This window comes from Ranitomeya variabilis, chromosome 1 (assembly GCF_051348905.1).
Source record: "Ranitomeya variabilis isolate aRanVar5 chromosome 1, aRanVar5.hap1, whole genome shotgun sequence".
In the NCBI taxonomy this organism is placed as follows: domain Eukaryota; kingdom Metazoa; phylum Chordata; class Amphibia; order Anura; family Dendrobatidae; genus Ranitomeya; species Ranitomeya variabilis.
The window spans coordinates 778,774,515-778,799,834 of record NC_135232.1 but is presented as its reverse complement, the minus strand read 5'-3'; the positions used below and the strand labels follow the sequence as shown (position 1 = coordinate 778,799,834).

General features: G+C 42.1%; 1 protein-coding gene across 1 annotated transcript in view; it reads left to right on the top strand.

The window, feature by feature from the left end:
• Positions 1 to 24,427, top strand: part of MKNK2 (MAPK interacting serine/threonine kinase 2) — a 49,980-nt gene extending 25,553 nt beyond the window's left edge. Inside the window, exons 6-14 of the mRNA XM_077272265.1 lie at positions 259 to 338; positions 1,198 to 1,271; positions 2,219 to 2,323; positions 4,375 to 4,430; positions 12,319 to 12,414; positions 15,600 to 15,794; positions 16,298 to 16,462; positions 22,521 to 22,564; positions 22,752 to 24,427. Coding sequence (XP_077128380.1) covers positions 259 to 338; positions 1,198 to 1,271; positions 2,219 to 2,323; positions 4,375 to 4,430; positions 12,319 to 12,414; positions 15,600 to 15,794; positions 16,298 to 16,462; positions 22,521 to 22,564; positions 22,752 to 23,028 — 1,092 coding nt within the window. The 3' untranslated portion in view covers positions 23,029 to 24,427. The remainder of the gene's footprint in view (positions 1 to 258; positions 339 to 1,197; positions 1,272 to 2,218; positions 2,324 to 4,374; positions 4,431 to 12,318; positions 12,415 to 15,599; positions 15,795 to 16,297; positions 16,463 to 22,520; positions 22,565 to 22,751) is intronic.
• The last annotated feature ends 893 nt before the right edge of the window (positions 24,428 to 25,320 follow it).

Genomic DNA, 25,320 nt, shown 5'->3' with positions numbered 1-25,320 from the left:
AACTATTCTTCCTCCCCTTACTCAAATACATATATACTTGGTTCAGAAAAGAGGGCCTGTGTTTTTAGAGATGCAAAGGAAAGTAAGTAGCTGTCAGACACCTCTGGCAGCAGATTATCATTCCTTAGCGCAAAAGTCCAAAATCAGAAAATTTCTCTATTGTGTACGAACTCCTAAATAGTCTGTTTTCATTACGATACATGTTGAGCAATGCATATCTACTAAAGGAAATTGATCCAACTTCTGTTTTCCTATCAGATTATCGAGAAACGACCTGGTCACAGCCGAAGTAGAGTGTTCAGAGAAGTGGAAATGTTATATCAATGTCAGGGCCACAGGTGAGTGCATAGATTGTAATTTTGCATTGATGATTAGAATAGGTTATTAAAAAGAATTTGTCACCTAGTCTGAGAGCAGCATGGTGTAGGGGCAGAGTCCCTGATTGCAGCAGTGTCTCACTTACTGGGCTGCATGCTGAAGTTTCTATAAAATCTGTTTTATTAATGAGCTCTGTATAAGTCTTACCATAGATTGACAGCTTTGTGTACACTGTGCAAAGGAAGAAAGTTGGGGTTGGGCTTATACAGAGCTCAGCAATCATAGAACTGGAAGATCTGCAGTAGTTAAGTGATTTGCTCAAAACTGCAGTAAGTGATACCTCTCTAGAATCAGGGCCTCTACCCCTACATCATTCTCTCAGATGGGATATTAAAAACCTGGTGACCGATAACTAGTGATGAGCGAATGTGCTCAGATAACGTGTTAATGGTGCATCCTCGGGTGATATCCAAGAATCATAGCCGTGTTTGTATAATATGTCCGAGTCTCTGCGGCTGCATGATTTGTTGCTGTCAGACATCCACAACACATTCAGGGATAACCGAACAGCCGCAACACATGCGTCAGCCGAGACTCGCACATATGATTCGAGCACGCCCGAGATACTCGGATAACACCCGAGCGTGCCTGATTAACACGTTACTTGTGCACATTCTCATCACTACAGATAACCTATAAAGGGCGAGTCCATGCATCAACGAAATTCAATTTTTTTGCTGCAATTGCCATAAAATCGCAGCCAAAATTTGCTGTGTTATCATGCAAGTTGCAGCAAAAACCACGTGACTGAACCGCGTGGCCTCGCCAGAAATGTTGACTACCCATCTGTTGTTAAAACTTGTTGCTTTTCTATCACAGCAATGTCCTGGAATTAATAGAATTTTTTGAAGAGGAGGAGAAATTTTACCTCGTATTTGAGAAGATGTCTGGTGGTAAGTAATGTGATAACGAAGATGTGTAGTTTAAAGACCTTGCTGTTATGCCAAAACATACCTATTAATATTAATTCATACAATGTGACGGTGCTTTGCAATTCTGGAAAACCTCACGGGTGCCATTACAAATATGTAAGCTTTCCCTCCAACTTTGCGTTCCTCCATTACTTTCTTTTTTTTTTTTTTCATAGGCGTACGTGCGCCTATTTCTTTCTTTGCAGGCTGAGTTGTAGTTTTGAATGACTCCCTTGATTTTTACCACACTATGTACTGAAAAACATGAAAAAAAATTAGTGGCTTGATCGTTTTGTCTTGAGCTGACGGTTTTAATGATGCCATTGTGGAGTCCATTCGACGTTTTGATCATTATTTTGTTGCATCCCTTTTGGTAGGTATAGTGATTGAAAAAACTCTATTCTAACAAAAAGATCAGAACTCACTGCTTCAGTAGGTGGCACTAGAGTTCTAATCCTCTTCCTCTCTGAAGAGGCAATTTTCAGATTTAATTTTCCAGAGGAGCATGCATGACTTAAGTCTCCTCACTCTGACATGCCAGGCTTGGCTTGTCACTTTCCACGAGTAGAAAGGTTATCCCTTAGACCCCAGTCCAGAGCCTCTCACCTAGCCAAACCAGATCTCATAATTTACCCTGATGAGGGGCAATACCCAAAACACTGTCTGCCAATTAAGATTCTAATTTATCCGAAGTCATATGGCAAGGCTCGTTAGTCTGTATTGACGTTTATAATTGCTAGAACACGGTCAACTGTTAAAAAATTTCTTTCTACCCAAATTCCTTCCATGTCAGCTTGCCCAGTGTTTTCTCTTAGGTTATGCAGATTAATCTAATAAAACCATGCACTGTTGCTCTTATTCGGCATTTATTTTGTTACTTTCCTGCATATTGTTTTGTTGTTTCTCACCATCTGTTCTTGCTAACCTAGGTTCCATACTAAACCACATTCATCGGCGGAAGTATTTCAATGAGCGAGAAGCCAGTTTTGTAGTAAAAGATATTGCTGGTGCTCTAAACTACTTGCACAACAAAGGTATCTGAAGTTCAAAGGAAAGATGTATTTCACTTGACATATGAGCTGCTGCCAATCCCCGATACATGTTTACTCTTAATGACCGCCGATGCACCCTTTTAACCCCTTAACCCCCGGAGGTATTTTCGTTTTTGCGTTTTCATTTTTTGCTCCCCTTCTTCCCAGAGCCGTAACTTTTTTTTTTTTTAATTTTTTGGTCTTTATGGCCATGTGAGGGCTTATTTTTTGCGGGACGAGTTGTACTTGAACGACACCAATTGGTTTTACCATGTCATGTAACAGAAAATGGGAAAAAAATTCCAGGTGTGATGAAATTTCAAACAAAAAGTGCAATCCCACACTTGTTTTTTGTTTGGCTCTTTTGCTAGGTTAGCTAAATGCTGAATTTGACCATTGTTCTCCAGGTCATTACGAATTCATAGACACCAAACATGTCTAGGTTCTCTTTTATCTAAGTGGTGAAAAGAAAATTCCAAAGTTTGCTAAAAGAAAATAATTTTCCGATACCCGTAGTGTCTCTATTTTTCATGATCTGGGGTCGGTTGAGGTCTTATTTTTTGCGTGCCGAGCTGACGTTTTTAATTATACCACTTTTGTGCAGATACGTTCTTTTGATCGCCCGTTACTGCATTTTAATGTAATGTCGCGGCGACTAAACAAACGTAATTCTGGCGTGTTTTTTTTTTTTTTTCGCTACACCGTTTAGCGATCAGGTTAATCCTTTTTTTTTTATTGATTGGGCGACTCTGAACTCGGCAATACCAAATATGTGTAGGTTTGACTTTTTTTTTTTTTATTTTTTTTTTATTTTGACTGGGGCGAAAGGGGGGTGATTTGAACCTTTATATTTTTGTATTTTTTTTTTTATATATTTAGACACATTTATTTTTTTTTTTTTATTTTTTAATTTTGGCATGCTTCAATAGCCTCCATGGGGGGCTAGAAGTATCCACTACTCGATCGCCTCTGCTACATAGAGGTGATGCACAGATCACCTCTATGCAGCAGAATTACAGCATTGCTATGAGCACTGACCACAGACCTCTGGTTGTGATGGCAACGCACTGACGCCCGATCACATGATGGGGGTCAGTGGTGCGCGTACTTCCGGCCGCGTGGCCGGCAGTGCTTGTTAAATGCCGCTGTCTAACAGCTGCATTTAACTAGTTAATTGGGTGCGGGCGGATCGCGATGACCCTGAAGAACATAAATATATGCGAATCATATCGACCAAAATTTAGGATTGACATGACGCACATGTCACAAAAAACATTCTCCTAATCACTGGGATCCGTTGAAGTGTTCCAGAGTTATTACCAGAAAGTGACAGCTGTCAAATTTCTAAAAATTTAGCCTGGCCACTAAGATCAAAGTTGGCTCTGGGACAAAGGGGTTAAAGATGGACTCGCTGTAGTACTCGGACACTGTTCATTAAGCGAAGTGCGCTGCATAATGAATCAGACACATCTGATACCCAGTTTTCACCTCCACCAAAAATGGTGACCAGAGGCTGGTCGTTCGATGGCTGCTTGAACCAGGAAGCAGAGCCGAATCCTAAGGGCAGAGACAGACTGCCGTATTTCTCCTGCGAGGATCGCATGGGAAACCTCGTACTGCCGGTGTGCTCTCCTGACCGGAGCGTGACTGCTGCATAGAAATACATCACGCTATCATGCTGCGGTCCGGAGAGGAGCCGGGCCCGGCCAGTCTGCACTGCGATGTGGTAATCACACGAGGTATACGGCAGTCTGTCTCTGCCCAAACAGTGAGATTGCACACTATCAGAATTTGGCTAGCTTGTCGAGGGGTGAAAACCCCTTTTAAGTGTCGTGGCTTAGTCTGTCTTAAAGAAGTTGTTTAGATGCACAATACCTAAATGTAAAGGTCAGGAGTTAGTGCAGGACACCTCCACCTACGTGCAGAAGACCAAAAAAATCAGTGATTCCGATTGCCTGTTTTCATTGTAGTCCTTTTTTTTTTTTTTTTTTGGACATTGCTTAAAATAAATGATTTTCTAGAAATTAAAGTACCGGTAATTGGTCTTTTCACAGGTATAGCACATCGAGATTTGAAACCTGAAAATATCCTCTGTGAAAGCCTCCATCAGGTAAGGATGGGAATGGGAGAAGGCCGTTATGGCAGATCCTACATGGCCGTACTGCTGCAGATGTTCCTGACTACCCTGTTCTGCGTGCTGGCTTATGATGCATCCATAGGAAGTTGCTTAGCACTTCGGAGAGGCAATCTGTCTCCTTTAAAAAACAAACAAAAAAGTTTGCATTTTTTCTATACTCCCATTTGCCTCCAGTGTCTTTTACATGTTTTGGTCTGTCTGCTTTTTTACATTTGGCGGTACTGCAGCTCCGCTTCATTCCTAGACTGCCCGACCCTTAGACATCCTACACTGACTTTATCTGCAGCAGAAAACAAAGGTTGATGAAACGTGGACCTAATTAAGAATGATAAAAATGTATGCTACGTCTCTGAAATTGTACAATACGTATTATAATTAGAGCGCTTTCAGGCGTCATGTTTTTGGTTTTTTTCGCGCCTAGCACTTGTACCTGTGATGGCCATTTGGGTAGGTCACATGTCCAATGTTTTTCCTTGACCACTTGTCCAATATTCAAGTGTCGTATCAAATTCGCCAATGCAAGTTTCTGGATCTCTGAGATTGGCCAGCACTCTGATGCCATCCATGTTGTTTTTCAGGCTGCTTGATAGAAGCTTGAGAAACCTCCATTAGTCATTTCTTCTTTTTCAGCGGGTAGAAAGCTGATGAAACGGACACTCTCTGATCAAAAACACTGATCGGACAAGGACCGCGTTTCGCGTACAAGAAGTGACTGAAGGAGCCCTTAGGGTTGACCAGTCTTCTTGAAATATCCATCAGTCTAAGGCCGGGGTCACATTAGCATAAATGTGAGAGCATCAGATGTGATGTTGGTGACACTGAACTCAAACTCTGCTGCGAGTGTCAAGCTACACTCGCATGCAATAATCTGATCACAAGTGATAAGGAAAGTAATCTCTCCATCTTCTCCATTGCCTGTGTTGGTGTATATTGGACTGCACTTGGATGACATCAGAGTACAGTCCCATGTTTTGCACGCACCCATAGACTTGTATGGGTGCGAGAGATGCTGCCAATCACAGATCGGCATGAGACTAAAATCGCAGATTGGCTCTGCATCATTTGAATAACATTGGGCAGAGTGCAATGTGAGACTTTCTTGCATTACACTCCTCTGTGATATAAGCCAGTGTGAGCAAGATCTTTCCAGAGCTCTTCCCAACGTACACTATGCCGTCACCAGACAGAGGCTGAAAGCGTGTCCTATTGGCCTTATTGCCAGATATTATCTGGATACCATTTGTTTTACGGTTTAGGAAAGTGCAATAGAGTGTGCTGTCCTATAAAGAAACCTAAATGGTGCTGTGTCATGCAATCTGGACCTAGCCGAAAAGATTGTCCCGGAGACATGATGGCGCTCTCATGATTTACTCCGTTTGTTGGGTAATCTCTGCATGTGTGTCCACATGCAGCCATGGGGTCTCGTACATATTATTCCAGCACACTGAAAACACTCGGTTAGCACAAGAGCATGCTCAGATAACACCTTATAGTCCATGAGCCAAGAACCAAATTTGACGATATCGGTACCAAGCGGAGTGACTAATTCTCTTTGGTATTTTTAGGTAGATGCATGTCTGTAGTTTATTTTTTGATATGATAGCCCTTACATATACGTAGCTTATTAACCCCTTCAGCCCTAGGCCTATTTGTACCCAAGTGCCTAAGCCAATCTGACCTGTGCCACTTCATGGGCTAATAACTTTGGAACGCTTTCACCTATCCAAGCCATTCTGAGATTGTTTTCTCGTGACATATTGTACTTCACGTCAGTGCTAAATGGGAGTCAATATATTTTACCTTTCTATATAAAAAAATGCTAAATATTCGGAAATTTTGGAAAAATCGGCAATTTTTTAACTTTGAAATTCTCTGCTTTTTACAAAAATACTGATACCCCCCATAATAGTTATTAATTTACACTCCCCACATGTTTACTTCATATTGGCATCATTTTGAAAATGAAACCTTATTGTTTTACGACGTAATAGGGCTTATAGTTTTATGCGCAATTTTTCACATTTACAGCAAAACCCACTTTTCAAAGGACCAAGTCACTTCTGAAGTCACTTTAAGGGGCTTACATAACAGAAACCACCCATAAATTACCCCATTTTGCAAACTACACCCCTCAAGCTGTTCAAAACTCATTTTTAAAAACTGTTAACCCTTTAGGTGTTCCACAGGAATTTTAGCATGAGCCAAGAACCAAATATGACGATATCGGTACCACCCGGAGTGACTAGATGTAGTATTTGTAACAAAATTTAATCCAAGTTATGTAAATACACACTGAACATGTCATGTGCATATATATATATATATATATATATATATATATATATATATATATATATATATATATATATATATATATATATATATATATATATATATGTTACTCCATAATATCTTCAACATCGGACTCTGAATCTGACTGTTGTTCTACTGGCTCGTCTTCAGTACCCTTGTTCTGGCATGTCTGTAATCTGCACATGTCTGTGCACTTCAGGCCATTGCTGAGGCAAGTACACTGAGGAAGTTCACATGACCGCACACACTTGCAGGACAGTAGCTGTATAATAGCTTCTGGTGCTGGTGCCCCTTGCATCCACTTGACAACAAGCTTTCCGTCGTTATCTATCATCCAACCGCAGTCTGTTGGGTTTGCAACCCATGGCTGGCTCTGCAGACTTCTCCTCCAGATCGCAGCCTGGTAGTTTGCACGCAGTGCATGCATGAAAAGGCAGTCCTGGCAAGGAGGGAGTTGACTTGACTCTACCACTCCACGTCTGGCACAGAACAGCTGATAACGGAGCCTGTTTACCTCAGTTGTTTGGGTAGTTGGCAGGTACATGTGGCAGGTGATTTCCTGTAACTTCTCAAAAAGTTCGGTAGACACTTCCCATGAACGACCAACTTCCTGAAAGGCATCCTGGTATGTCTTGTTCATCTTCAACTGCTTGAGTGTCGTCATCTTCCCACGGCCAGCGAATGCACTGACGGTGTCACAGCCTGTAAATGCATGCATACCAATCAATGAATCACATACGCTGCCTCCCAATGTTCGGCTCAGAGTGGTGATATCCAGGAATCTTGTCCGGTTCTGTGTACCGCATTTCTGGAACAGGTGGGATGGGATTTTGTGGCACATGCCCAGACACAGGACCATGACATCAGTATCCTCCGAAGTGATGATGACCGACTTGTAACCAGATTCTGCTGCATGAAGAGCATGGAGAAGGAGGCGTGTGTCTGCTTCTTCTTGATTTGACTTAAGGTCAGCAGCCTCTTCCCACTGTTCTTTGGTGATCTTAAAGCAGAGCTGCTCACATGTGACATACAGCTCCTTCTCCTCAAGCTTCTCCCTGTGGTGTTTCGCCTTCCATTCTTCTACCAGAAACTTTATGAGACTTGCCTTGTTGGAGGAACTACTTAGAAGCTTTTTCCACTGCTGGATGTTGTGCCCATGTTGAATGTTCTTGAAATGGATCCCTGTGCCTTCATATCTGTTGACTCTTTCTGTATCTTTGATGGATGTCTCCTTGTAGACGTCAAAGACAATATCAATGCGCTTGCTCTTAGCACCCTCATGGATAGCGCGACTCATTGCTGTGCCTGCTAGCTGGCCAAATGTTGCATTGTTTCCCTTCAGTTTCTGAACCAGGCTCATCCCATCAATGATGGTTGCAGAGGGCTCGGGGATCACTTCTGCAGGACGAGCATTCCTCTCCAACTCCCTTGCGAGGGCAGCCTTGTTGGTCTTGCGGATAGACCCATCACCATTGGCAAGTGCCCATGGCAATGGACCCAGGGGATGAGTCAAGACATCACTCATTTGTAGCTTTCTGTTCTCAGCTACAAGTATCATCTGGCCAAATAGGTTTCTGTCAGCCTTCAAAATTACCTCCTTGCCAAGACCTTGTCTGCGTGTCTTCATTTGGATGTTAGAGAACGTTTTAAGTTTGTTCTTCGTCATCTTGTCATGAAACAATGTAGTTGGCTTATCGGTACCCAAACGCTCATCCTTGAATGTTTGATATGCATCCTCTCCTATACTGTATGCCCCTTGAAGGTCTTTGGCTACATCTGGTGGTGCTACAGTCGCTGTTGACAAACTGATAAGTTCACCATTATGCTCTTTGTTGAAGGGGTTCACCCAACCTGTCTCCAGCAGTTGAACGAAAGATTGGACATCGGCTTCATCTCTTCTAATCCTAGACACCTGTAGGTCTGAATGGCTGAAGTCAGTATATTGTTGGCCTACCAGGGCCCTCAGCTGCCTCAAGTACATACTGCGGTACTCTGATGTCAGGTAGAACCTGGAAACAGCTCCAACTTTGAGGCTGAAGCCTTTTGTGCCCCCTGGTGTCTGGGTGTCTTTGTTGATTGTCTCTTCAATGGTCTGGTCCACAGGAATTCGTCCAAAAGGATTCTTGCTACCGATCTGGACCGAAAAGCCACCTTGCATGAAGTATTCATGGACCTCTGGGTGTTCTATGGGCAGCCGAGACATTGTGGCATAGTAATAGGTTAGGTATCGGGCATAGTTGACCTTGTCATAGGCAAAACACCATGGTATCATCTGTCGGATTGCTCCTAGGTGAAGCATCCAGTTGCCTTCTCTTGAAGCTCGAACCAGGGCCAGCATGGTCTCGACCATGTCCAAGTATGACATCCAGAATGCTGAGAGTTGTTCATTTCTGAGGGTCTCAAGATAAACTTGAAAGAGCTTCAGGGTAAGTGTGCAAGATTCATTATCCAAGAGCTTTTCGAAGGATCCCTGCGACACACTGATGCGAAAGTTTGTGATGTTCTTCAGTGTTTCATCCAGATGGTGAAGGTCCCTTGCATGGTTTTCTTCTAGCCATGGAAGGAAGTTTTTCCATGCAAGCAGAGGGAGATAGGAGCTCTGCAGAGAAGACCGGAGAGTCCTGTTCAGCACAGAACGTGTATGTGTCAGTGTGTGTGCGTGTGTTGGGGCACCTCAGGGTGTCTTCAAATGTGACATAGCCCCCTAGATTTCTTCCAGTAAAATTTGCACTCCATTTGGCGCTCCTTCCCTTCCGAGGCCTGCCGTTCCCCAATACTGCAGTGTACGACAACATATCGGGTGTTGTTGTGTTCGGGAGAGATTGGTGAACAAATAGTGGGGTGCATTTTTTGCTGGTACACCTCTTAAAAATAAAAAAATGAGCCTAAAATGACACCTTCATGTAAAAAATGCACTTTTTCCATTTTCTCAACCAAGTGTTTCCAACTACTGTGAAACACTGGTTGGGTCAAAGTGGTCACTATACCCCCTAAAAGATTCCTTGGGGGTGTAGTTTCCAAAATAGGGTCACTTTTTGGGGTTTCCACTGTGGGTGTACCTCAGGCAGCCTTCAAATGTGACATGGCCCCCTAGATTTCTTCCAGTGAATCCGCCACCCAAAAACCACATAGCGCTCCTTCCGTGTTGAGCTGTGCTGTGTGCCCATACTTTAGTTTACGAGTACATGTGGGGTGTTTCTATAAACTGCAGAATTAGGGTAACCAAGTTTGGGTTTGCCGTTAACCCTTGCTAGGTTGCAGGTAAAATTGGATTACAATGTAATATCTGGAAAAAAAATGAAATTTTGAAATTTCGCCTTCATTCTGCTAAAATTCCTGTGGAACACCTAAAGGGTTAACAGTTTTTAAAAATGAGTTTTGAACAGCTTGAGGGGTGTAGTTTGCAAAATGGGGTAATTTATGGGTGGTTTCTGTTATGTAAGCCCCTTAAAGTGACTTCAGAAGTGACTTGGTCCTTTGAAAAGTGGGTTTTGCTGTAAATGTGAAAAATTGCGCATAAAACTATAAGCCCTATTACGTCGTAAAACAATAAGGTTTCATTTTCAAAATGATGCCAATATGAAGTAAACATGTGGGGAGTGTAAATTAATAACTATTATGGGGGGTATCAGTATTTTTGTAAAAAGCAGAGAATTTCAAAGTTAAAAAATTGCCGATTTTTCCAAAATTTCCGAATATTTAGCATTTTTTTATATAGAAAGGTAAAATATATTGACTCCCATTTAGCACTGACGTGAAGTACAATATGTCACGAGAAAACAATCTCAGAATGGCTTGGATAGGTGAAAGCGTTCCAAAGTTATTAGCCCATGAAGTGGCACAGGTCAGATTGGCTTAGGCACTTGGGTACAAATAGGCCTAGGGCTGAAGGGGTTAATAAGCTACGTATATGTAAGGGCTATCATATCAAAAAATAAACTACAGACATGCATCTACCTAAAAATACCAAAGAAAATTAGTCACTCCGGGTGGTACCGATATCTGGCCCGGCTCATGGACTATTATCCCTGCACCTTCACTCATCACTAGTACTACACATCGGCATGACAAAGGAGCTGACAGAAAAAAACACTGGAGGAGGCAAATGTGAGTATTGCGTTATGTCATGCAGGCTTTAGAAGAATAAGAACAATAACTCCTTTAGGATTCATCCACACCGAACAGATCTGCTGTGGAGTTTATATGTGTAAATTGTCAATAGGTGATCTGTGGGCACATGGACTATAGACTATTCACATGTCATTGTAGACGTGTCCTGGTTTGGTGCCCAGTCCGGGCTCGCGTAGAAACTGGGCCAGGGCCGTCCTCACGTCTGGGCACCTAGTCATCACCTAATCACCAGGCCTCACGTGACATCATGGCATCACGGAACCTACTAAATGCCAGCGGCGCCCTGGATGCCGGCTGTGGAAGTGAAGACTTCAGTGTTAGGATGCCACGGGGGATCAGACTGGATGTCATACTAGAGTAGCTCAACCTTAACCCCTTCACGCCATGGCCATTTTCCTTTTTTTTGTTTCTTTTCCTCCTCTTCCAAGAACCATAACGTTTTAATTTTTCCGTCAATAATGCCGTATTGACGAGTTGTGCTTTTGAATGATTGTTTTACCATGTAATGTACTGGAAAATAATTCCAAGTGCGGTGAAATAGCGAAAAAGGGCATTTCCCCCATTTTTTTTTTCTTTTTAAATCATTTACCATGTTCACTATATGGTAAAACTGACCTGGTAATTCCTTAGGTCACTGCAGGTACACAGGTGGCAAGCATGTATAGTTTAGGCGGTGAAAAAAAGTTCCCAAATTTGTGTGAAAAAACGTTTTGCGTTTGTTGCCGATTTTCCGGCTCTGGGGCTGTGTGAAGGCTTATTTTTTGGCACCATGAGCTGACGCTTTTGTGGATACCGTTTAGAGGTAGGTACGATGTTTCGGTCACCTCTTGCTACATTTTACTGCAGTGTTGTTGCAGCCAAAAAAACGTAATTCTGGTATTTCAATTGATTTTTTATTTTTTTTCTTCTAGTTTAAAGATCTAATTTATTTTATATTTTGATCAAACATTCCTGAGTGCAGTGATACCAAGTACAGCCACCCGCGGCTGTTAAAGGCACATGATGGCTGATGATTTAACTGTCATATGCGAGAAGATGCGGGCTCAGCACTGGAGCCCGCATCAAAGTTGGGGACACGATATATGACGTAAACATACATCATGTGAAGGGGTTACTATTGCACCGACCACAGTTGTGGGCTAAAGAGGATTTGTGTTTGGCTTGGTCTTATTCTCTGCAGCAAATTGAGCTTAAATTGACGTTCTGTGCTGCAGATGCTAAATTCACGGTGTCGGTAAATTTACACTGCAGATCTTCACCAACCGCGCATGGTTAATATTTCTTGAAGTTCAGGCAGCCCACAACGTATCGGAAAGCCATTAACTCTTCCTCTTCTCGTAAAGGAAAGAAGCTTCTAAAATCTGTTCTTTGATCTGAAATCCGTGATGTTAATGTAGACCCGTCTTCTCTATGCCAGGTGTCCCCAGTGAAGATTTGTGACTTTGACCTTGGCAGTGGGATCAAGTGGAATAGTGACTGTTCGCCAATATCTACCCCTGAACTTTTAACTCCGGTAAAATAAACACTTATTAAATTACTTATATTTTTACTCAGAAATGATCAATGTGTATAAACGTATTTCCTCCACAGTGCATGTAAAGAGTCTACACACCCCTGGTAAAATGTCACTTTTTGTCACGTAAAAAAAAAATCAAGCCAAGAAGAATCAGTTCAGAACTTTTCACCTTTAGTGTTACCCATAAGCTGTACAAATCCACTGCGGAGCAAACTGAAATCATTTTGAGGGGGAAAAGAAGTCACAAAAATAAAATAATGTGGTTGCGTTATTGGGGATGTGTTTGTTCAGAATTAGACAATCACATTTAAACTCATGTTAAAGGGAATCCATCAGCAGGTTCTTGATATGTAATCTGAGCGTACAATGATGAGACCCTGATTCCATTATGTCACTCACTAAGCTGTGTTTTGCTGTTTCAATAAAATCATTGATTTATCAGAGGGAGATTATCGTTATAGGACAACTTGGCGCATGCATGCGAGTCTAACCACGCCACCAGCAGAGATTAGCAGCTCACTACAATGTACACCTAAAACTGTGGTGTGGGCGCAAGGTCGGCATCGGTACCCGGGCAAGTTCCAGGGCCCTGAGCAGGTGGGGGGTTTACTTGCCGTCTGACACAAACGTGCTATGGAAGCCCAGTGCCAGCGCCTGCACGTGGGCCCCTCCCCCCACCTGCCGCTTGCTCAGGGCCCTGGCACTTGCGAAACTTGATTCTCTCCGTTCCTGCGGTGTCATCCCCGTCTTCTTACTCTGACGTTTCAGGTCAGAGGGCGTGATGACATCACATCTGTGCACCCTCTGCCTGAACAGTCAATGCAGAGAGCCGGAAGATGGGGACACTGAGGAGTCCAGAGCAGAACAGCGAGGTGAGTAGTTCAATTTTTTTTTTTTTAATGTTTAAAGCGTCCTATGGGGCCAGCATACCCTGGGGCACCATGTGGGGGGCCAGCATACCCTGGGGCACCATGTGGGGGGCCGGCATACCCTGGGGCACCATGTGGGGGGCCGGCATACCCTGGGGCACCATGTGGGGGGCCGGCATACCCTGGGGCACCATGTGGGGGGCTGGCATACCCTGGGGCACCATGTGGGGGGCTGGCATACACTGCATGAATGACTATACAGTCTGGTTTCTGAGCTATTGATATCACTCATATAATGTAGGAAGTAAGTGATATCTTTGGCATTGTACTATACCTATATTTCTGTGCATCATGAATTGTGGTATGTGCTAAAGGGGCTCACTGGGACACGTTCGTCCGGGCCCATGAAAAACTGGAGTTGGCCCTGTGTGGGCAGGTTATACACAGATCTACAATTGAGCTCTGCTAGATCTGCACAAGACAAAACTGTGACTCTATCATAACTGCTGCACACAGTAAACTTGTAAATTACAGGAATCAGGATTTCTGTCCCGAAATCATGGTGCTGTCTGATTACATGGCAAAAACTTGCTGACGGATTCCTTTTGCAGTGACTACACACATGCCATCATTTACAGTGATTCTGATTAATCCCATATAAAGTTTAGCTGTTCAAGTGGAATTTTCCTGACATTTTCCTAGTTGCACTTTATTGCCCTGATGATCCCCAATAACTGGAGGGGGCGAAATGCGTAGGGACAAGACATCAAAAACAGGGAACTACTTAAACCAGATAAGTTATCCACTGTGATGTTGGCTTACAAAGTGCCTTTTTTGAATTGTCTGATTAGTGACAGGGCGGTATGTTGAGAGCCCCTTAACTGTATTGTAAGGTGTCCTATATGCTCTTGCACTTTCTGTGTTACATTAACTTTTCCTTAATCATCCTAAGCACTTGTGCACTTTGTTATGTGACATACAGCTGTTATTGAGTTACTGTGAGGGGTTGCCACTGATAATGAAAAGTAGGTGTTGCTTAAAAATATACAAACCTCGGTATTATCTGCCTAGCTGATATTAAGTCAGTAATATGTAAGACTTCTATTCATAGTCACACCACGAGACATAGCCTCCCTCATAGTCACAGCCTAGTGGTACCATAGACAATTAACTGTGTGCTGAATGCATGTTGATTTATTGCTATAGTTCTACAGTAGGGGCATGTAGGGATGTTAAGAGACTGCTGGTGTTTTATGGTGCCATCCTCTGCTGTCAGGAAGGATTACAGCTAAAAGGGACCTATTAGGGCCAGTGTAGGATTGTTAAACCATATCTTGTCCAATTCCCTTTCTAAAAAATGTAACATCTCCCCCCCCCCCCCCCCCATTAAAAGGGCGTGGGAGGTGTTTTTCTTTTGTTTTTTTACTTTTCAACTTTTGATGAAATTTGAACATTTACTCTTAATTGTAATAGTTAAAAGTCCAATTTTAAAGGTTTTTGTTTTTGTCTCTGGTGTATTTTATGGTCTGATGTGACAGAGTAAACTTTTTGGCCATAATTCCAAACGGTATGTTTGGCGCAAAGCCAACACTAGCATCAACAACAGAACACCATACCCACAGTGAAGCATGATGGAAGCAGTATTATCTTTTGGGTATATTTTTGTCTGGAACTTTAGTCAGGATGGGGGGGAATTATGAACATTTCAAAATCGGTCAATTTTACAACAAAATCTTTAGTCCCCTTCTGCAGAAGCTGAAAATAAATTTCACCTTTCAGCATGACAGAAACCCCAATTACTCCAAATCAAAATACATCCAAACATACTTCCAAAGCAACAAAAGAATGGCTTTGCCAGGAAGAAAAAAAGCTTGGGCATGACATAGCCAAAACCCAGATGTGAATCCAATTGAAAGTCTGTGGGTGACCTGAAGAGGGACGGCTGTACACAGAAGATGCTCGGTCTTCCTTGCAGTTGTACTTCAAATCTGTCAGAGTGGGCAAAGATGCTAATTCTGGATTATCGTTATTGGACTAGTCTATGGCTATACTATCCCTATGTACACATACAAAGGAGAGACCTGTCAATCTACTGGAGCTGGACATAAAGGAGTGGGCTTGGGGGGCAGCACTAGACTAGTTGATCTCTCCCATCTATAAAGACAACTCTAGTGTCTACTGTAGTCTATCCTAGAGTCCCTACTAGGACAACTCTTTTTTTTGTGAAATTTTAAACTTTTTATTCCGAATAAAAACTGCCTTTCTTCCTGGTGTTGCCAAATCTAGGTTAAATGTTTGACCTTGTGTCTACAGTGTGGATCCGCAGAATATATGGCTCCCGAAGTGGTTGAGGCATTTAATGAGGAAGCGTCAATATATGACAAGCGTTGCGATCTGTGGAGCCTTGGAGTGATCTTGTACATCATGTTGAGTGGCTATCCACCATTCGTCGGGCACTGTGGAAGTGCTTGTGGCTGGGATAGAGGAGAGGCTTGTCCCGCTTGCCAGGTATTTTGAATAGGGACTTACATCTTGGCTGCTGTAAAGGAGTTGGCTATTTTTTTATTTTATTTTATTTTTTTGGCATGTCATGTCCCCAATATTTTTTTTTCACCTTATATGTAAGTATTACAGGTTGTCCTCCTGCTCTGTCGATAGAAAGTTGTAGCCGCTTTCCTGTCCACAAAATGTTGATGACCAATCCATCAGCTCCCACCAATTGAAAAACCTTAATCAAAGGGAAATTGGTTGATCTTTGAGGAACTTTGGTTGAACTTTGAGGAAGTGGCTGTACTCGGTGTGGTCACATTTCCTCCATCTGCCGCCATTTTATGGGCAGTAGAGCTGTGCGGTCTGAGGAAAGCTGCAGGAGGACAACCATTACTAGTAGGTACCACACAGTCATGTAACAAACACAATTGTTAGAATAATCATAAAGTGGCCAAGCCCTTTCATTTATTTTTGTTTTACGTTCACAATTTTTGATATCGCTATTTTTATTCCATCAACAGAATATGCTATTTGTAAGTATTCAAGAAGGAAAATATGAGTTTCCAGATAAAGACTGGGCTCACATATCATCTGGAGCCAAAGATCTTATCTCAAAGTTGCTGCTACGAGATGCCAAAAAGAGACTAAGTGCAGCACAGGTTTTACAGCATCCGTGGGTGCAAGGGGTAAGTCCCAAATAAATTTTAAGCAGAGTGTGTATTACAAAGGTTAAGGATTCAGAAAAACAATGGAAATGAAAATTCAATTTTATGTAATAACTTTTGTGGCCATTGTAAGGGTGAATTCTCGCGCAAGATCTGTTGCCCCCCCAAAAAAAAATTCTAAACAGATAAGGAACTATCTTTTAGTAGCAGATGTTTCGACAACAATCTCGTGGTCATCGGTGAGCCCCATTCTGCTGATTTTGACACTTCTACAAATCGGCTGTTTTAATTTTATCTTGGTACGGTTACCCAATATCTGGGTAGTGCTGCATGGCAAAATGGAGTCACCTTTTTAACCAGAAATTTCTTGGTAATATTACTCAAGTGGTAAAAATTGTAATTCCAGAAGAAGAAAAAAAATGGCTATTTTACCAAATTGTCATTAAAAAAAAAAAAGGAATCCTGACGACCTGTATAATTTCATAGGTTTGACTTTGAAACGTTGCAGCTTTTCAGAGGAAGACCTACTTTAAAAGCTGCTGGGGACCAATGAAGTACTAGACCATTCGGAAAGGCCGATCCACAGTGGTTTCTCTCTGCCCGTTCCCCTTTAGTGACAGATCTTTCAGTGTTTGTATTTATAGGGAAAAGACCGGTCAGACATTGACAGCGGTCTGGGAGGAGGCATCGGAGGCACGCCTTTTCGACTAGTCTTCAGCGGCTCAAACATATCTGGCTGAGATCAAAACAGCTAGTGCCAGATACATGCTACCCACGGATCGGGCAGCATGTATCATCTGTCAGGTTCTCTTTAAATGTCCATGTGCTATCTATGCATAACGGGCAGCATACAGATCTCGAAATGACCATTGTGTGGTAGTTCACATAGATGGTTTTATACACGAATAGATGGTCTGCATGTAAAAAATTGCAGTATGCACTACTTTGATTTTTTTTTTTTACGAATGAGTCTCGCCTGTTATAATTTAGTGGGTGCGCAAAAATGAATGAAGTACAGGTTTCCATCCATTTGTAGAAAACTTGTGCCATAGATATACGTCATGTCCTACATCATCCATCCTGCAGAAGTAAACTGGTATACGGATGGCAATACAAATGGAAAATCATCTGTTTTTGTAGGTGAAAAATGGAGTGTGAACCTAGCCTAAATCAAATTTTCACCCATGTCCACCTTGGTTATTTTATTTCTGGCAGTTATGTCACTGTAAAGATAGATTATACATTTGTTTTTTTTGTATTTTCTCTCTGGTGTCAATCTGTGTGAACCAAGTACCTGTAGCGTTCCCTAAAATCATGACCCCTTGCAATAAGGCCCTTTTCAAAGAGCATGTCATCAGAAAAGGACCTATTGTTTAAATCATGTTTTCATTGTTTATTACTAAATTTTATTTTTTCTAATCACCTTCTAAGGTTTTTTTTTTTTTTTTTTTAATGTCTTTCAATTTATTTGACTGCCAAGTTCCTGTTTTTCACATGGACATTAGCAGCAAGAGACTGACTCAGACCCTATTTGTTTGTCTAGAAGTATAGATGGGGCATGCTCTAATCTGAATATAGATGAGTTTAATTTGAGGGGGGAGACGAGTAGTTACATCATGAATTATTAGAGGGGTTGTATCAAGTTCATAAATGGCTGAAATTACAAAGTGTTTATAAAAAGCAAGCTTATTAAAAATCCTCTCCAGGTCCGAGGGATTTTCAACTTTACAGTGTACAGCTTGTTGCCAAGTTTACCGGCCACCATTGCATCCCAGCTTGGCTCAGTCTTGGAGACCAGCCATGTGATTATAGTCTGAGACTGAAAGGTAGGGCAAGGACAATGTGGAAGTCAGTGAACGGTCCGATTCACCATCTTTTCAGAAGCTTCTAATAAAGAGCTGGTTTGCGAAAAAATAAGTCATATCGGCTTTTCTTCTGTAGGCCGCAGTATGGCCAGTGCCAGGCGGATACTGTGGTGGGCGTAAATTTGGCAAAAAATTTAGAAAATGTTGCAGTTGTCAAACTTTTAATTTTTATGCTCTTAAACGACACGTCTACTTTTGCATCAGCACAATTCTTGAAACAGTTTTTTCTAATTAAAAAGTTAAAATGGTTAAAAGTTGACCAGCGATTTCAAATTTTTTCCAACAAAACTTGCCAAACCATTTTTTAGGGACCACATCACATTTGAAGTCACTTTGAGGGGCCCATATGACAGAAAATACCCCAAATTAACACCATTCTAAAAACTGCACCCCTCAAGGTGCTCAAAACCACATACAAGAAGTTTATTAACCCCTCAGGTGCTTCACAGGAGTTTTTGCAATGTGGAAGGAAAAAATGAATATTTAACTTCTCAGAAAAATTTTCCTTTAGACCCAAATTTCTTTATTTTCACAAAAATAAGCGATAATGGACCCCAACATTTATTGTGCAATTATTCCTGAGCATGCTGATTCCCCATATGTGGGAGAAAAGTACTGTTTGGGCGCACGACAGGGCTCAGATTGGAAGAAGCACCGTTTGACTTTTTGAACGCAAAATTGTCTGGAAGACAGCGGACGCCATGTTGGGTTTGGAGAGCCTGTGATGTGTCTAAACAGTGGAACCCCCCCCCCACACACACACACCAGTGACCCCATTTTGGAAACTAGACCCCTCAAGAAATGTATCTAGATGTTTTTCCCACAAAAAATTTTATTTTGGCACCAATTATTTTTTATAAAAGGGTAACGGCAGAAATTGCACCATCTGTTGAGCAATTTCTGCAAAGTACGCCGATACCCCATATGTGGGGTACAAGTATTATTTGGGTGCACCGCAGTGCTCGAAGGAAGGAGTGATGTTTTGGAACGCAGACTTTGATGGAATGGTCTGTGTGTGTCATGTCACATTTCGAGCCACTGATGTGCCTAAACGGTGGTAATTCTCCCACGTGACCCCATTTTGGAAACTAGACCCCTCAAGGCATTTATATAGATGTGTGGTGAGTACCTTAAACCCCCAAGTGCTAAACAGAATTTTACAATGTTTATCTGTGAAAATGGAGAAAAAAATATTTTTCCCACAAATGTTTTAGCCCCATTTTTTTTTTTTTCATTTTTGCAAGGAAAGCAGGAGAGTGGTCCCCAAAATTTGTTGTATATATGTGGTCGAAAACTACTTTTGAGGCACAGGGCAAAGCTCAGAAGGGAAGTGGCATATGAGTTCAGATTTTGCTGGAATAGTTTGGTGCCATGTCACATTGGCAGAGCCCCAGAAGTGCCAGTACAGCAGAACCGCTCCGCCCCACCATCAAATGGGACCTCATTTTACAAACTATACCTCCAATGGCTTTATCTAGGGGTGCAGTGATCATATTGACACCACATGTTCCTCACAGGATTTTATACCAATGGGCGGTGAAGAAAGAATAATTACACTTTACCATTTAAATGTTTTAGCCCCAAGTTTTTAATTTTTTTAAGGACTAATAGGGACAAATGGACCTCATTGGGAAATTCTTTTGAGCCACTGTGCAAAGCTCAGAAAGGAAGGAGCGCCATCATATAGTGCAGATTTTGCTGTTAAGGTTTGCAGGTGCCATGACTAGGAGAGCCACTAAGGTGCCAGCACAGCAGAACTCTTCATAAATGAGATGATTTTACAAACTACACCTCTCAATAAATTCATCCAGGGGTGCAGTGATCATATTGACACCACAGTAGTGTCATATTATTTTCTTCACTGCCCAATGGTATAAAATGAAGCACATTTTTACCACCAAAATTCTTATATCCCCAGATTTTACATTTTAACACTGGAAACTGGTTAAAAATGGCACCGGAAATTGTCCCACAATTTCTGCTAAACGTGGAAATACCCCATATGTGGCTGTACAGTACTGCTTAGCTATTTGGCGAGACTCAGAAGGGATGGAGCATTATTTGCCTCCTGGAACGCAGATTTTCATAGAATATTTTGCGGACCCCATGTGCAGAGCCCCTAAGTGCTAGAAGAGCAGAATCTATTCCCCCCCACCCCCTCAAGTGACCCCATTTTGGAAGTTATACCCACTTAGGAATTTATCTACAGGTGTAGTAGATTTTGACTCCATGGGCGTTTTCCAGAGACAAGAAGCAGTGGATGTTGCTTAGTGAAAATTACAAACTGCCATTGTAGTGCCCAGCCCATTCGTCTGGAGACACTCACTTTAGGCAGACTCTCATAGCTACAGAAATGCCACACGTGTGTGCTAAATGTGGATTAGGCACACTGGGGCTCAGAAGGGAGGGGACATTTGGATTTGGGAGCGCAGAATGTGCAAAATGTCTTTTTGGGGGCGAGGAGCCATTTCACTTTTCCAGAGCCTTTGTTCTACCAGTAACATAGAAGCCCCTATATTTCCATTGACAGATGAACAGATGACTGACCTCAGAGAGGGCTTTTTTTGTGGATCGTTTTGAAGATTTTGTTAGGAACATTTTACATAACATTTAGGATCCAGTGCTCTACGCTGATCACTTACGTCAGTTTCCACCTAAATTTCCGAGTGACTCAGATGAAAACCCCGAAGGATCCATTCACTATAGTGAGGAAGCAGTTACTCTGCACTCCATCTAGCCTCTGCTCAGCAGTGTCTTTCTCAGAAGTGCACAAAACTGTGGCCGACCGCACACCTAAAAAGACTGTTATTGCCAGATCACACAGTCCACAGTGCCTCCATCTGCCTTATTATAGGGAATCTTCTGCCGGGGGTTCCATCTGAATCATGTATTTCAGAGATTTACATGGAAACCCCAGTGTAAGCATTCAGCATAGAGCACAGGATAAATGTGAGCTAATTCTTACTGCGATTTTTGGGAGACAGAATGAACAAATCAACAGCAGGTGAAGAATTGGTTTTATTTTTTTGTCGTTCCTCTTGCTGTATAAGTGATTAGACTACTTTATTCTTTGGGTCAGTGCGATTACAGCGATATCAGATTTATATCAGTTTGTTTGGCTGCAATCACACACTAAAAGACAATTTAAAAAAAAATAATTTTGCATCACCATATTTTTGTAGCTATAATTTTTCTATTTCTGCCGACAGTCATGTGAGTGCTTGTGATTTTTTTTTTTTATTTTGCGGGATGAGTTGGCGTTTTTATTGATAACGTTTTTGGGCACATGGCATTTTTTTTATCGCTTTCTATTTAGATTCTGGGAGGTAGAATGAACAAAAACCAGCAATGCATGAATAGTTTTGTTTTTATGCCTTTACGCATGTAGTGAAATAAGGCAGCTTTATTCTGTGTCAGTATGATTACACTTTAATAGTGTTTTGTTTTTTTAATGTTTATGGGACTTTCAGCACTCTGACAGCAGGAGTCAGTTGCTACACTAACCGAAGTTAGTTAGATCGTTCACGGAACATGGTCTAACTAACTTGCCAGAGCCTGGTGACCCGGCTGTCGTCATGATGACATCACAGGGGCGCCGATCAGAGGGCGGAGGGGCTCCCTAGGTCCAAGGTCTTAAAGGGGTTAATATAGAAACAGGGTTTAATCAATAGGCTATTTTCTGATGACCCTTTCCCTTTAATGACCACATTTATTAAAAAAAAAAAAGCAGCTTTGGAGGTTAAAAAGTTTTGAAAGTGTGTAGCATGAATATTTAGATGCAATGTAAGAATTTCCTCTGCTACAAGTGCCACTTGCTTCCTCGCCTCTGCAGTGGTCATCTACTGGAAGACATAGTGTTCTGTCAGTCACTGGAGCAGTGTTTTTTGTCAACTCCAGTCCTCAAGACCCACCAACAGGCCAAGTTTTCAGGATTTCCATAGGTGATGGAGTTAATGCTGAAGCAGGTGATGAAATTATCACCTGTGAAATACTAAGAGATCCTGAAAACCTGACCTGTTGGTGGGTCTTGAGGACCGGAGTTGAGAAACACTGGACTAGAGCCACAGATTGGCTGCAGGATGTCATCAGCTCCAATCCTGATGGAGACCACTCTGTGGTGGATTTGAGTAATGAGTAACACTTACCTCCCATGTTTAGATATGTCACGGAAAACCCCATTTAAATGAAGTTGACAATTTGTTTTGCAATTGCAGTGTGCTCCAGAGAATACACTCCCGACTCCGATCATCCTTCAGAGGTGAGTTTCACTGTTCTGTCAGGATTTGATCATGGTAAACATTACTCCTGAAACCACATGCTATAGTATGAAAATAGGGCCGATAAAATACCAAGTCTCCAGAAACGGTGAGAGCGGATTGGCTATTGCAGGATTATTAATAATGTAGGTGAAATGCTAGAATAACCTTGTGGTATTGTTGTTTTAGGAACAGTAGTGCCAAAGATCTTACGTCATTTGCTGCTGAAGCTATAGCAATGAACCGCCAGCTGATGGAGCGAGAAGAGGAGGAGCAAGCGGCGGACTCTTCTTCCTCCTGCACCATTATGGTTAAAGCTACCTCTTGCTCCATGCAACTTTCTCCTCCTTCTGAATCAAAGCTGGCAAAGAGGAGACAGCAGGGGAGTAAAGGGGGCATCTCCCCTCCGAACGTAGCATCTGTTCTTATTGTGAATGATTGCATGTGTAACAAAGTATCAGAATAAGTAACCCCACACAAAATGATTATTGGATTTATTTCTCATTTTTCTTTTCACCTTTCGGCTATACAGCAATGGGATAAAGATAGGGAAATGGATGCAGTAAACGAATAGTCTATGTAAGTCTTCTAGAGTTTCACTCTAAAATACAAGACTTTAAAGGTTTTCCACTTTAAGAAAAGTGGTCCTCAAATGCATTATAGCTGCACGTGAGAGCAGATCCACATCCTCTGAGATCCAGCATCGCTGCCCCAATCACCGCTGCAGCTGATCATTGAGCTCAGCACCTCTACCTATAGAGATGCTGGATCCCAGAGGGTGAGGACCTTTTGTTTTATTTTACAGCTATATAAAAGCGTTGATTCTCCAGTAACAAGATAAATGCGGCACTTATTGATAACTGATCCTTTTGCTTTTATACCGCATTGCACTAAAACACAGCGGGGAGGCACTGGATACACAGCGTATAGGCAATAGCGGTTTCCTGCTTCTTGAGTGACGCTGGGGGAAGAATGACCTATATAAGTGTTTTAAAAACACAATATAACTTCTCATTTAGCCAGCACAATGACAAATGTGGTTTTCATACAGGGCTGCTGTCTGAATTTCTCAGATTGTGATGAAGTCAATTTTACAAATTAAGTTTGTTGGATTTAGTGATTGAAGACAATGTTTTCAGTCGAAGCTAGATGTGTTCAGGGCAGTTTTTGAAACAATGGATGGTTTCTCCTGTTTGGCCAATCATACCTGACTGTCACATCTGTGTCTCTGTTGGATTTGTTTTCTACCAGATTTTATGAGAACTTTTTTTTGTCCCCCGTATTCCAAAAGGAATGTCCAACAAATACTAAGGTTTTTTTGCTTAATGATGCAAACTATACCAATTTTTCAATTTATCGAAAATGGTTCTGTCTATTGCTGTTAAACTTGTTACTCTGCCCCTTGTTGTTCTTCGCGTTCCCTTGGACTGTCCACCTGTATTAAAAAAATGGTGGTCCTATGTTCAGCTTGGTTTTACCGCCCAGACCCTCTTTTGTGCATGGATGGCGGAGTAATTCCTACTTTTATGCAGAGCAACAAGTGAGAAATGATGGGCTTATATGAGGCTGCTTCTGACCAACATCTGGAAACCTGGGCGTTCTGGGCGGGAACCACACAGGGAGCATTCATACGTTTAGTATTTGGACAGTATTTTACCTCAGTATCTGTAAGCCAGGAGTGGGTGAGAAATCCAGAAGTGGTGACGTGTTTCTATTCTACTTTTCCTCCTGTTGTTCCACTCCTGGTTTTGGCTTACAGATACTGAGGTAAAATACTGGATGTTATCAGCCTAACTGTTTTATAACAGCAGTATCTAAACAAGTGTAAATGAGTACAACAGGAAAGTGTTTTGCATGACCTTAGGGTACTGTCACACAGTGGCACTTTGGTCGCTACAACGGCACGATCCGTGACGTTCCAGCGATATAGTTACGATATCGCTGTGTCTGACACGCTACTGCGATCAGGGACCCCGCTGAGAATCGTACGTCGTAGCAGATCGTTTGAAACTTTATTTCGTCGTCAAGTGTCCCGCTGTGGCGGCATGATCGCAGCGTGTAACAAAGGTGTGCACGATATTCCCAATGTCCCGTATGACTTCTACATCGCAACTACGTCATGAAATTATCGCTCCAGCGCCGTGTATTGCAAAGTGTGACCGCAGTCTACGACGCTGGAGCGATAATCAAGCGACGCTGCAACGTCACGGATCGTGCCGTCGGAGCAATCAAAGTGCCACTGTGTGACAGTACCCTTACATAGAAAAGTAATATTAATCTTGCCTGGTGCCATACGTGCATTATGGGCGGACGCTGTGTGCTTAGGAGTCGTATTTGTCAACCATAGCGTGTAACTGATGCCCGAATGCAATAGGGAGGAACAGAGTACTCCAATCCTGGCCTAAGCATTTTGTTTGTGGCATCAAAGTTAGCGGAAGCTCCCTTTGGCCCCCTGTGATGAATCATTGATTGTGTGCCAATGGGTCTGTCATCTGGGTGCCTAACAAGAGGTCCCCTGTCTCATCTTCGTACACATTCTAGGCCTTGCCAGTCTGTCATATGTACATTGCTGGGAATAATATACTGTAATAATACAGTATTGCTAATTATTTCTGAGCACTCAATTTGATTCCCTAGGGAATTAAACTAAAATTCAAAAAAAGTTTAAAACATTAAAACTAAAAAAAAACTTGTTTTTTTGTTAAAACGTAATAAACTGTGTAATTTTGCTTGTGATGCCCCTACTAAAATTAATTAC